The 12524-nt window shown below is 40.9% G+C and overlaps 1 protein-coding gene across 1 annotated transcript in view; it reads left to right on the top strand.

Moving 5' to 3' along the window:
- RNF219 (ring finger protein 219) overlaps positions 1-12524 on the top strand; it is a 45224-nt gene that overhangs the window by 22212 nt on the left and 10488 nt on the right. Inside the window, exons 5-10 of the mRNA XM_009281748.2 lie at positions 1495-1624; positions 3073-3111; positions 4475-4610; positions 5594-5685; positions 7332-7580; positions 10871-10959. Coding sequence (XP_009280023.1) covers positions 1495-1624; positions 3073-3111; positions 4475-4610; positions 5594-5685; positions 7332-7580; positions 10871-10959 — 735 coding nt within the window. The remainder of the gene's footprint in view (positions 1-1494; positions 1625-3072; positions 3112-4474; positions 4611-5593; positions 5686-7331; positions 7581-10870; positions 10960-12524) is intronic.

Here is a 12524-nt window from a genome sequence, read left to right as displayed (position 1 = left end):
GGGGCCGGTCCCGGCTGGGGGCGAGGTTTGTTGCCGGCCTTGGGATGGTGGGAACCGTGCGCCATCGCGGCGGGAGCCTCCCGGGGGCCGTTAGAGGGGGCTGGGGGCCCCAGTCCCCGAGGCACCGGTCGGCCCCGCGCCGAAAGGTGGGCGTATGGCTCCCAGGGTGAAGGTTTTGAGGGTTTTTCTTCTTCGGGTATCTGTAGGAGCTGGAGTGTTTTAAAATATTAGGTGAGTGTGTGTTTGAGCGTGGTGCTGTGTCGTAGAGGACAAGCGAAACAAAGAGGGGATGTGTAACCAAGTGGATTTAAAAAGTATTGAGCAAAACCGCAGCAGTCTGGAGAAAAAGTTTCTGTTTCCTCTTTCTGACCCTTTCTCAGTCCCTTTCTCTTCTCCCTCGGGAAGCGGAGGGCTCTTGCTAGTCTGTTCTCCTCTAAAAGCCCCAGAGCTAATTTCATAGCCGTCACTAATTGCTTCTCAAATCCTTTGCTCTTTTTTTTCTTGTTTCATTGCTCTCCAAAACAAAACAAACCTCTTAAAGCACAATAGTAATTACAAGGGAAGAAATAACCTTTTATGTTTGTACTCTGGCATTTACTGTCCGGTTTCTTTCTACCTCACGTGGCCTTTACTCCGAGACCTTTTCTGCTGGAGTGATAACAAAAGAATAGGCGCGTTTGATGTATAAAGTAGGCATAGCGCTGGTAGTGAAAGTAGTCGGACATCTCCCTTTTCTTAACTCTGGCAGAGAGTGATGCTTTTAGCAACCGTGCTTACTCATTTCTTAGCTTTTCTGTGGAAGCCGAGCAAGACTTCCTGGCTGTGGTCCTGTTACCTCTCCTTTTCTATTTATCTGTTTAATGAAAATGGAGGAGAACACAAATTTACTGTGCCTGTAATGCAAAGTGGATATTCTTGAAAAAGAGGAGAGTGAAATCAGACTGGCAGTGTATTTGCTATTTGAATCTGATCCTAGTGACTTTCTAGATTTGAGAGACTTGATAGATTTGTTAGGTATTCACTCATATTTTGCTATAAAGCCACTGGGTTATTTCAAGCCACTGTTTCATACTTCCACTTCTTTTCTGGAGTTGGTCAGGAATTGATGTTCCTGAGTTTGTACTGGAAGAGATTTCCACGCTCTTCTTACTTGGTATCTTGCACTGAGGTAATATATTAACATTATATAAGTGACTCTACTGGTGATATGTGTAATAAAGGTATTTAAATGCTTTCCTTTTTAGATGTCTGAAGCTGTTTAAAGTTTGCCAAAGTTGACAGCTCTGGCTTTCCTTTTTTTTAAATGTCTTTGTCTCCAGCTTGGAACTTCTTTGAAAAACTTTATCAGAAAAAGCTCTTCTCTTTTGAAGAGTAAGGTTAGAGAAAGAAAAAGTTATTTAGTTTAAGGGAAAAATCTTGCCAGTTTTGCCATATCTTGTAGGGGGGAGCAAAAAGTGTCATGGAGGGTTGACATAATACTTCTGTGGTTTGTAGCATAGGCTTCAAATTGAGGGCCCACCTTCAAATAGAAGGCCCACCCTACAATCAGAATGTACCTCTTGCTATCTCTGCAAAATTTGCAAAGGACTGGCTGCAAAATAGCAACTATTCACTGTACATAATGGTAAGGGGATAAAAAGAGATATTGAAGAGAAACTCCTTCGATAATGTCAACCACTCATTTTTAATGAAGCAGAAATCTTGGGGCGGGGACGGACACACATTAGCCCATTTTGTTAGTGTGAACAGTGTTGTAAAGTATATTGGCAAGATGTGCAAATAACCATTTATAATAAGAGTTAATTGCTTGGATAAATTTCATGTTTGTTACCTGAATGTTCTTTTAACGCAGTCTGGGTTATCTTCTAACATATCTGTATTCATAATTAGTGAGCAGATCAGAAGCCATCTGCATCATGCCATTAGGTTTACTCATCCTAGAATGACTGAAGGTCTCTCCTGTTGGTTTTGGCGTTGACAGTTTGCTTGGGCTCAGGCACGCAGTTCTGTGTGTGTTGAAACCCCCTAGGATGCCTGGGGATTCGTTCACTGGTATCAGTGTGCCTGCTTGTCCACAAGCCTGCTCCTCTGTTAGTGCTGCTTGAAGGTCCAGAAGTGCCTTCAAAGTGACATAGATGTGTACAGGATTTGATTTTGAGCTGCGTAGGAATCGCATTATGTGTGGGGAAAAATTAGGAAATGGCTTAAAATCACCTAGCTGATCAAGCCTTCCCAAATAAGCTGTAGTCTTTCTAGACATTATGGTCGATTAAGGAACTGAAACTGTGCTGTAATTCAAATGAAATGCTTTTTTAGTAATGAGTGTGTCGCGATTCCCCACCCCCCGGGCTTGCCACAGTCGGTGGCTCAGGGACTCGGTGAAGGGCAGCGGCACCCCCAGCCATTGTGTGACATTTCAATAGCGGCTTCTGCTGTTGTCCCGTGGATTGCTTTGTGTGGATCCTGAGCCAACAGAAGTAGAAACCTCAGCCCTGAAATGAAACTTGTAAAAGTGTGTAAATCAGAAGCACTGTACCCTGGAGAGCAATAAATGTGACTTACTATTTTGCTAGAGATACGGAGTAATCATTCACTTGCAAGAAGTGCGCTTCCATGTCAGGTTTGGGGTAACCGAGGGTCTCTTGCTCCCCGGGGGGGAGACCTGCACTCCTGAAATGTCTTTTCCTGTTTGGATTATTTTAAGTTATTCTGCTCTGTATCCTATCATCGCCATACATATAACTATTCTCAGGCTGCTTCTGAGGAAAAAGTATGGCCAGAGAAAAAGTTGTGGTTTTTTTTCTTCTAGCTGCTGGTGGGAAAGCTGGAGAAAGCTCTTTTTCTGGTAAAGAAAAACAGTAAATAACAAGATTTTTTTTTTTTTTAAATAATTGAAATTGTAATATTTAAACATTTCCAAAGCATTGGTATGCTAATGCTTGCATTAATCACAAAAAAGCCTCCTTAAATAGAGCTGAAAGTGTGCAGACACTTGGAGAAATTGCTTAGTCTGTTCACACCTTCAATAACTTGAGTTTCTATTTGTGTATCGATAAACCCTTTGGCTCCCAGGACTGTCATATTGGAGGCATTAAAGATACTGTGAATCCGGTAATGTGACAGAGGCATAGATAGTAAATTGGAGAAGAAGTTGACAGATCTGAGCCTTAATTCAGGTCTGTGTGTATTTCAGTGATAAAATGCTTGGGTTTTAGTTTGTGCAACACTGATTGTATGGGTGTGATTACTACAGGACACATCTAATCTGTTTTCCAAACTGATTTTTGGCTGTCCTTTCCAGGTGCTTGGTTCTCCCTGCCAATGTTTCATTTTTCCTTTTTAGTTTGACTACTTTACTAATAGAATGAAAGAGGAAGATCTTGGGGATGATGAGGACTTATTTTAAAGTTGAAGGAGTTCTCCTGAGCTTGGGTTTTAAGTGCAACACAGTAGACTCTAAAGTAATAGATACTGCTACTTCCGTGTCTCAAAACACGTTTCTTGGGCAAAGATAGTGGTGGAGGAAAAAGAAATAATTATTTCTAAGACCCCTAACACAGATAGTACTGTTAAGTCTTAAGAGATTTAAGAGTGTGTATTACAGTAAGCTGTAACAGAAGCTGCAGTAAGGCATAGATGTAGGGGGAAGTCTCTTTCTTCCGTATCATATTTGGTCCCTCTATGCACACTTACTTTCAAACAGGGTTTATAGTTAAATGACAAGAGAATAATGCATTGTCATTAATATTTTCTAAAAGTTTGTCTACCCTGCTGTTTTGGAAGGGGAGGGAAAGCTTCTTGAAAGGATCTGTGTCTGATTGGAATATTTAATCCTTCAGTTAGCTGCCCCATTGTTGGGTAATGACTTATTTAGTAGCAATGCATATCTAGCAGGAGGCTTGAATTAGTGATTGCTGGTTCATGTTTCTGCTCTGTAGGTTTGGCCCTTATCCTTTTTAAGGCTGATTTCCATGAAGCTGATTATGTGCAGGCTAGAGTTAATCTGTAACACTATCATTTCAGTGACACCTCTTCCAAGGCAAAGTGTTGGTTGTTGCCAGGAGCAATCCCTCATTCCCTCCTTTTGGAAATCAGTTAATGTGTGTCTTTTGGCCTCCTCCTACCTAGGGAGGCTAATGCATTTCACTGGAGTGATTGGCTGCAGTTCTTGGAGGTTGTGGGGTGAAGGAATGGTGCCTGCCACACTGTGTATTAATGAGCTCTTGGAATCAAGGACCTTAGTTTTGCAAAAATGGTTATAGCTTTGGTGCCTTAAATAGTAGGGAAGTTTGGTGTTGTGAGTCAGGAGGTCAGTCCTGCGAAACAGCAGTGTCTCTTTCCTGCAAGACCAGACTTGCACTGAGAGATGGAGTAGTGTATTTTCATATTCTGTTACCTAAAAGAGTTTTAAAGTATTCATAGTGTCTTTCTGCTTGTTTTCTTTTCTCCTCCCCCCTCCCCTTAATACTAAAAGGTCCGTCACCCAGTCATCTGTGTCAACAATCATGTCTTCTGTTCCATTTGTATTGAAGTGTGGCTGAAGAACAATAATCAGTGTCCAGCTTGCAGGATTCCCATCACGCCTGAAAATCCTTGCAAGGAAATTATAGGTAAGGACAAATTTAGGCTTTGAAATAACTTTCTGGTGTTTACTGCTGGAGGAGATTCTTTTCAGTCCAAAGATGTCTGGATATTTTTTCCTCTGTGCTTTTTTTTTTTTACCAGCGTCTAAGGAAGATCTGACTTTAACTCTTTCCGAAAGCGTACATAATACCTACAAGGTAAAAATTCTGAAGATGATGTGTGTATTAATGGCTAGATTAGTCAAAGGCAGCAAGCACCCCGTGGCTCTAATGATTGTTTTTTTAAATCTTGGTTGGATGGTGCCTTTAACTGGAAAGAACGCATCTCACTTGAAGTACTCTACCTATGCGTTGCAACCTGTTGACCTAAGAGAGAATAGCATTTAGCTGAGAAATAGTGTACTTAAATCCAGAATCTTGAATGAGTCTGTGGTCTTTTTTTTTTTTGCTTGTTTTGTTCACCATTTCCTTCCTTTTGCTTTATTTTTAAGAAAATGTCTCTTGGCACAGAAATAAGTCAAAGTTACAACACTTGAATGAAGATCTGAACTTCCCCAGAGCTAGGAAATACTGCGATCTTTATTTGACATAAAATGTCAGCTCTGCTATTTGATTCTGAGAGAAAAATATACCTGAACAACCTCACTTTAGAAACTTACACTATCTTGTACTATGCTTGATTTCCCCCCCTGCCCCACCCTTGGCTCTGTTTTAATAGTATGGTCTTAAATAAGATAGGATTCTGTCAAGGAAAATACAAAGTTGAAAAATTCAAAAGTTGTCTTCCTGCTGTGAGGCAGGATTTTGACTTCTAAACATCACTAATAGATAATCCTGTTTAATCCATTCTGAAAATGAAAGGACTTTAAATCTCACGTGGTAGTAGACTGGTCCAATATTAGCTGTATTTGTAGTTGATAATACGAAAAACACTATAAGGTGGATTACTAGTATTGAATTGACTGAAAATAAAACAATATCAGTGTTTCTTTCATCCTGTGCTGCTTTAGGAGGAGCGAGTGAAAGTGATCCTATATTTAGTCCGACAGTCAGAAAACACCTACGTAAAACAAGGCTTGAATTGCTCCACAAAGAATACGAGGTAAGGACGTGGGGAGTGTTGTGACTTTCCAGATGAACTGCAACTGTTAAATTACTGCATACAACTGGTCCTTTTGCTTTGAGTCCCGTTGTTTTTAATTTGAGTAAAGGTTCATACTGAATCTACATGAAACTCAGCTGCATTAAAATCCCACCTTCTGGCCAAGGTTACAAGAGAGCATTTGCTGGTGCTTGAAGTGATCCCGCTGAACTCATGGTTATGTTCTTTCTATGTTACAAGTAGCCAAGTACAGCCAATTCCATAGTTGTGTAGGAATTCCACCCCCAGGTGGTATGGGAGGGTTTTCTTTATGCATATTAGGTGTTGGGGGCTTTTTGTTTTGTCTTTGATACAAACATTTCCTGAAGTAATTCCCTGTTGCTCAGGGAGACTAAATTTCTTCTTAAAGAATATTGCCTTCTGCAACCTTATGGCATAGGTTAATTTTTTTTCTTCGTTGATCTATTGTTTTCTGAAAGTGAGTGAGTGCTTGGAAGTTTATCTCCACTCTCCCGCTGGAAAAATACTTTTAGGAACAAGGTGAAAAGGTATTAATAAGGAATATGCTTAGTTTGTTTTCTCAGCTGTTGTTTCCTTAGTAGCAGTAGTGTGAAGACATAGCGTATTTTGCAAGGAAACCTGTCTCAGGGAGGAGAATGAGAGAAAGGAAATGGACACTGTATATATCCTTAACATTGGGGAAGTAGGGGCTGTCTTTTATGACAAGCTTGCCTGTAGCTCAGCTTCTTTCATCGTCTATGAAAGGAGGAGTCAGGAAAAGAAGGTTTCCTGCCTTTCTATTGAATCAGCTCCAAAATCACAGAGATAGGCATAGGATAACATAAACCTCTTCAAAAAAAACCTTAAATTTAAAATGGTTGTTCTCATGCTGGGGCGGGGGGAAGCTTGGTTATTCATGCAAATACACCTTGGATTTATGTAAGTGCTATATATGACCTCCTTTAGTAATCTGATCTTGAGCAACTCAAGTATTTAAGTTGGTGAACAGTGTAGAAGACATGTTTTCAGGATAGATTATTTCTTTTATCCTTCTAACAACAGGCTTTTGAAGGTTTTTGCTTCTCTGTAGCTTCAGACCGATACAGCTAAGAGCTTTGTTCTTTGCATTTTGAGAGTCTTTCCTAAGATGTTGCTACTTTTGCGTAGCTGGAGCAGCCTCTTCCAGGCAGTGTTCTGTCCATTTTGAATCTTGAGACTTTCAGCATCCAAACGTGATGTTTCCAAATGATACGAGAGAAACATTCTCAAATAACAGCAAATGAGTCAGCAGAGGACGACCTTAAGAACACTCTTGATACGGGAAATCCTCCCACAGAGTGCCCTAATAATAGATTCATGTTGCTGCATGCTTTGAAGCTTTTGGTCTGCCCGCCAGTTTGTTCAAGGTCCTTTAGTGAAGGGAATCCCCTGACTACATAAAACCTTCACTATGCTTGAGTGTGCAGGTTGATTAAAATCCTGCCTAGAGCACAAAACATAAGCATACTTAGATATATGTGTAAGTGAAGGCATGCATCCGAGCTTGCCAGAGAACCCATGTTTCTAAAGTGCTGTGGGAAGTTGCCAGTATTATTTAATTAATCTCACGCATTATTTTCATTCCTATGAATTTCTGATACCTTTAGGATGAAATAGAATCCCTGCAAAAAGAAGTGGAAGATCTGAGAGGTAAAAATCTCAGTTTACAGACACAGCTGAAATCTCTTCTGGATCCTGCAGCATCAGCTTTGTCTTGCCAAAATGAGGAAACTAGCCAGTCAGCAGATGAAGCAAGTACCAGTGGCCCAGAAACCCCAGAGGAATGGAGCAAAAAGCTGAAAGCTGCCAATGATATATATGAAAAAGTGATGGATAATGTAGAAAAGTTAAAGGAGGTAATAAATACATTTCTTCAGCTATCTTGTAGTGTAACTGTTTCGTGTTAGTTAAACGGGAGTGAGAGCTAGCATGACCTCTGGGTACTTCATAGATCCAGAAGAAAGAGGAAAAAATTGAATTCCAGTGGCTGTCGGTGTATCATAGTATTTCCATATAGCCTTTGCAAGCGTCAGGTGTTATTGCTTGTTCTAGGGAGTCTTGTATGTGACTCTTCTTCAACTCCTCTGTCACTGTATGACTGGGTAATTGGATTATAGTAGCACTTGTCACCAGTATTGATGACCAGATTTTTCAGGCTTGCAATAATCTATATAATATATCTATTTTACAACATTCAGTCGCCAAACACAGTACAGTTGGCTGAGGCAGATTTTGCACTATTGCCCTCCCTGCTAGCCGATATTTTTGGTCCAATTTGCTGAGACAGAGTAACTTGACCCTTTGACCGAAAATAGACAAGCTTTAGCATTTATGACCAGAAGATCCTTTACTGAAAATCTGCGGCTTTTTTATACATCTGGAATGTAATATAAAAGAAAACCTGATACTGCAGAAGGAGGGGTGCAGGAGATAGTCATGTGAAAATACATCTAAATAAAAATACCTTGCAAAATCTAGCTGCGGGCACAAGACGCATCACCTCAAACATTCAAGAAGAGTGACATTTCAAGATTAATTTGAAAGGCAAGGTGGAAAGAACTGGACTTGCATTTATTCAAAATGCTGCCTTTATTTCTTCTGTTAACAATCCTGCATTGCCTCCTGCAAAACTGAAGTGTTAGGTGTTTAGGACTTTTTTCCTTTGTAAGCATTAATAGTGTTTACACTTTTCCTGTGCTACAGACTCAGAGGCCCACGTTACACTGTTCTGCCATTCTGTTATTGTTAATGGGACACTACTAGATTTGCCTCTGTGTGGTCCAAAGCAAATTGTGGCCCTGATTGGACTGTGTGATAAGGAATAAACTGAGTTTCCAAAATTAGCTTTTTCAATAACTTGGCTAGACTCAGACTTCAACTTTACAGGCTGGGACACATCTTCTGCCCTCTTAAGAGGATCCCAGGAGCTTCAGAGTCACTTGTAGTTGGCAAAAGGGGATTCGCAGCAAGGAGTTCTTGTCTGCCTATTTTTTTGTTTGGTGGTTTTTTTTCCCCATAAAGTTAAACTGTACTGCCTCTTTTTTTTGTGGTGACTAAGGTTTTTAACTTTTCCCCTAGGAAAGTAAAAAGAATAGAGCAGGGACTGAGGGAGAGGTGTGTTTGGGTTTTTTTCAGTATAACTTCAGCCTTAGCAAGAAAAAAGTTTTAAGTTTATGGAGTCTCTGAATTTGGTTAAGGGTTAGGTACAAATAGAGGTTTAGATGGGGTTTAGGGACCAAGTCTTAAACGGTGATCCAGGCACTCTCTTCCCATCTGTTCCCTGTTCAACAGCTGCTCAATTCCAGGAGTACCTAAAATCACTTGGCTCTTCTTTTAGACCTTGTTTCACTTCTGAGCATGCACTGACCAACCACAGTCTGAACAGCAAGACCTGTTCAGTCTGAACAGCAAGACCTTTCCCATGTATACCAGAAACCTTATCCCCTAAAGTACCTGACCCAGGAGCTTCAACCACCCATCGCTTCCCAGTGAGACAGCATCCCTCAGAAAATGTGGTTGCCATCACTTTCTTTTTAAAACCAGACTGTCAGAAAATAGGAAACACCTTTATCATTTAATGTCCTAGAGCAGAGACTCCCAAAGTAGGCATTATGACTTTGAGTGGAGTCATAACGAGTATGGAAGTGGTGATACAAACCCAGTAGTAGAAATACTAGACAAAGTACACTCATTAATAATGCAGTTACATGAACTCATTAATCTAGACGTTGTGCTGCAAGTGGGGATCCCTTGCAGATTACTGGCTTGGAGGGTAGAGCACTCTCTGGAAGAAGGACACCAAAGAGGTTCAGTCCTGCCTTGCCATGTGCCAGGTGGATGCCCTACCTACCAACTCTATGCAAGTCATGCAATTTCCTATTTGATTGTGTGGCTGGGGGAACTGTGTCTCTGGAAAGAGAGAAAGGTCTTGGACTTGTTGTCAAATGATTTGATGCTCCTTTGGAAGTGAGGTGTCCTGGATTCTTACTCATTGCTTTCAGGATAGTTTTTTGTGCTTTTATTTTTTAAATACCAAATAGTTGACACTCAGGCACCCAAGCCTGGGCTCACCCTTCCTATTCCTTCTTTACCAGAAGTCTCTACTCCTTCTGCCCCTAGGAATATTGTGGTGTTTGGGGGGGATAGTGAGGGGGGTGTTTATTTTTTTTCTGCTTCATTCCCCCTACCCCCAACTGTCTTAGCCTCACCTGGAGAGGTTGCCGGGGATATTTGTATAAGTATTTAGAATTTTCTGCTTCTCTTCTTGCACTGTTTGATTATGAAAAAGTACGTTTCACTCCTAAGCCCAGTTGCATAGCTCCTTCTTTGGATCTAACTCTAGATCATACTTTTATTATGCAGTGGAAGCGTCATCTAATTGAGGCTATGAATTACGAGTCCTGGACTGGGGGTGCTGTTTTCAGCATACGGAGATTGAGCAGACTATGAAGTGCAAAGACTATTTTCTACTTGTTAGGATGGTGGCATTCATTGTTCTGAAACACGGCAGCAGGAAAACTTCTCTTTATATGAAGTATCTTGTTAACAAGGGTGTCTGCTGAACTGAGAAGAAGGAATTGACCTCAATTCAAGGAGTAAGAAGGGTTGTGAATCAGGAGTCTTAATCACAACGTCCTGGAAGAACGTGAAGACTGCAAATAGCTTGTTGTAATGGATTTACATCCATAGGATAACTATGCTTTAAAAACAACAAGCCAAAAAAACCAAAGTAATCTTACTCTAATATGGAATGGGGGAAGCTGTTCAACACCAGTTTTGCTGATACCTGCACATTGTAATGTTAATGTACTTAACGTATTTAGTCATGTGGAAAAAAAAAAACATGGAATTGCCATTAGTACATCTCCTTAATGACTTTCTGTACTAACTAACATAGCTGTGTTTATTTCCCTAGATAGGACACTTGCGATGTATTTTGGGAATATGAATAAAAAATGTTCGCTATTCAGTTTTGCAAGCCATTTCCCATGGTGATTTTTTAAGTGGTGTCCCTGTCTGAAGGCTGTTCCTGCCTTCACGTTGCTAGTTCTGTCTCTTTAAAAAGGAGAAACAGCTTGTCCTATAAATATTAGAAGTAATTTCTGTTTTACTGTATACTTATTTTTTTTCCTTTTCTTTTCCTTAGGCAAATAAGAAACTGAGCATGGAAAACAATAGCCTTTTAAGAGAGAATTTGCGACTAAAAGCTGAAGTTGATAGTAGATCACCCCAAAAGTATGTGAATATTTTAAAAGCTACCGTATTTTATTTATAGACTGTTTAACTGTTGTAGGACTTTAACCAAACTGTGGTGGTGTACATGGTGTTGCATATATGTCTCCAGGTAGACTTTGGAATTTTTATCCTCATAGACTTGGGTGACAAATGCAACTTAGTATAGCAGCGAGTCTACAGTGAAGGAATATGACATGACTACAAGTGCTATTCCTTGCATTATCTGGCCAATATTGAAGCACTGGATTTATTAGTTGAATTCTACAGTTAACTTATTTTTGTTATTGGGAAATTTCTAAATCTGGTATGTGGTCAAAGTAGAAGGTCTGTTACTGAGTGCAGAGGTTCTGGTTGTTTGTATTTGTTTTGTTTTTCCTTTTGCTGCCTTCAGGGTTTGTTCTGTAGACTTAGGCTCCCTATTCAAGGAAAGTCCCTGATAGCTTTGTGTCTGGGCAAGATACGTAGAATCGAGCTTCTGCAGCATGAGAACATCATTCTTAGAACTGACACCTGTGTTTAATACTCTGTCTTAAACAGTTAAAACATCAATGACAATGACCTCAAAAAGCAGAAGCTTTGCCATACTGATTACAGCTGTGTGCTAAGGTACCTCTCCTTGGAAGTACTTTGTGAAGTAATATGTTCGTATTTTTAAAGTTGTGTTCTTTCTTTCATTGGTTTTCTTCCTTTTTTCTCTCATCGGTTTAGAACTTAGAAAGCTAAGAGCAGCATTGGCCAAAGGTTTATATGGTGCTTTTGAGGAAGAGGGTTGAGGGGCACCTCTGTAACGTGTGAAGAGAGCTGTCTGGATTTTGTTCGAGTTCACAACTTGCTTGCTGGGAGATGAAATTCATCCTTATAGAGAGCTTGTTTGCCAGACTGCTTGTCATTCAATACCACAGGAAGGAAGATGCGTGATCCTTGTGCTATGCTGTTAATGGCATAAAAGTACATTCTGCCTTGAAGTCCCCTAACAAGGGAGATAGAGGCCCTGTTTAAGGTCTTGGCAATGGAGAGGGCTTTAATGGCATGCCGTATCTCTTCCCATAAGATTCGAGAGTGAAACTTGAAAATTAAATAGATATAAATAAATTAATCCTAGAAAAGAAGAGCTAGAAGAGACCAGATCATCTAACTTGATTCCTTTACCGATGTCAGGTAAACTCCCCAATGGTGAGAATTTCTGTTTCTTCTAGCTTGTGCATGCTTCACCATCCTGTTGGTCAGGAAAATAGATATCGGGGGGGGGGGGGGGGGGGGGTGTGGAAAAAGCTCACGTGCATTTGGGATTAGGAAGCCCCAGATGCAGACAACTCTTTGAAGTTACAGTATTTGCCCTCAGCCTGCCCGTACATCAGGTACAGGTACACCAGTTACGGCCCTCAAAGGGTGGTCACAGACGGACATGCAGGTGACTGCTGGAAAGGCTCCGGAGGTCCTCCAGGGGACAATATCCTGCTGCCTCTCCCAGGAGGACACAACCGCCCTGTACACACAGTCCCAGCAAGCCGGGCTGGGAGCCGCTGCCCCTCTGCCCGCAACAAGGGAGCTGGGGGAGGCACCAG

Source organism: Aptenodytes forsteri, unplaced genomic scaffold (genome assembly GCF_000699145.1).
Source record: "Aptenodytes forsteri isolate BGI_AS27 unplaced genomic scaffold, ASM69914v1 Scaffold51, whole genome shotgun sequence".
Lineage (NCBI taxonomy): Eukaryota > Metazoa > Chordata > Aves > Sphenisciformes > Spheniscidae > Aptenodytes > Aptenodytes forsteri.
This window is presented reverse-complemented; position numbering and strand designations above follow the sequence as displayed.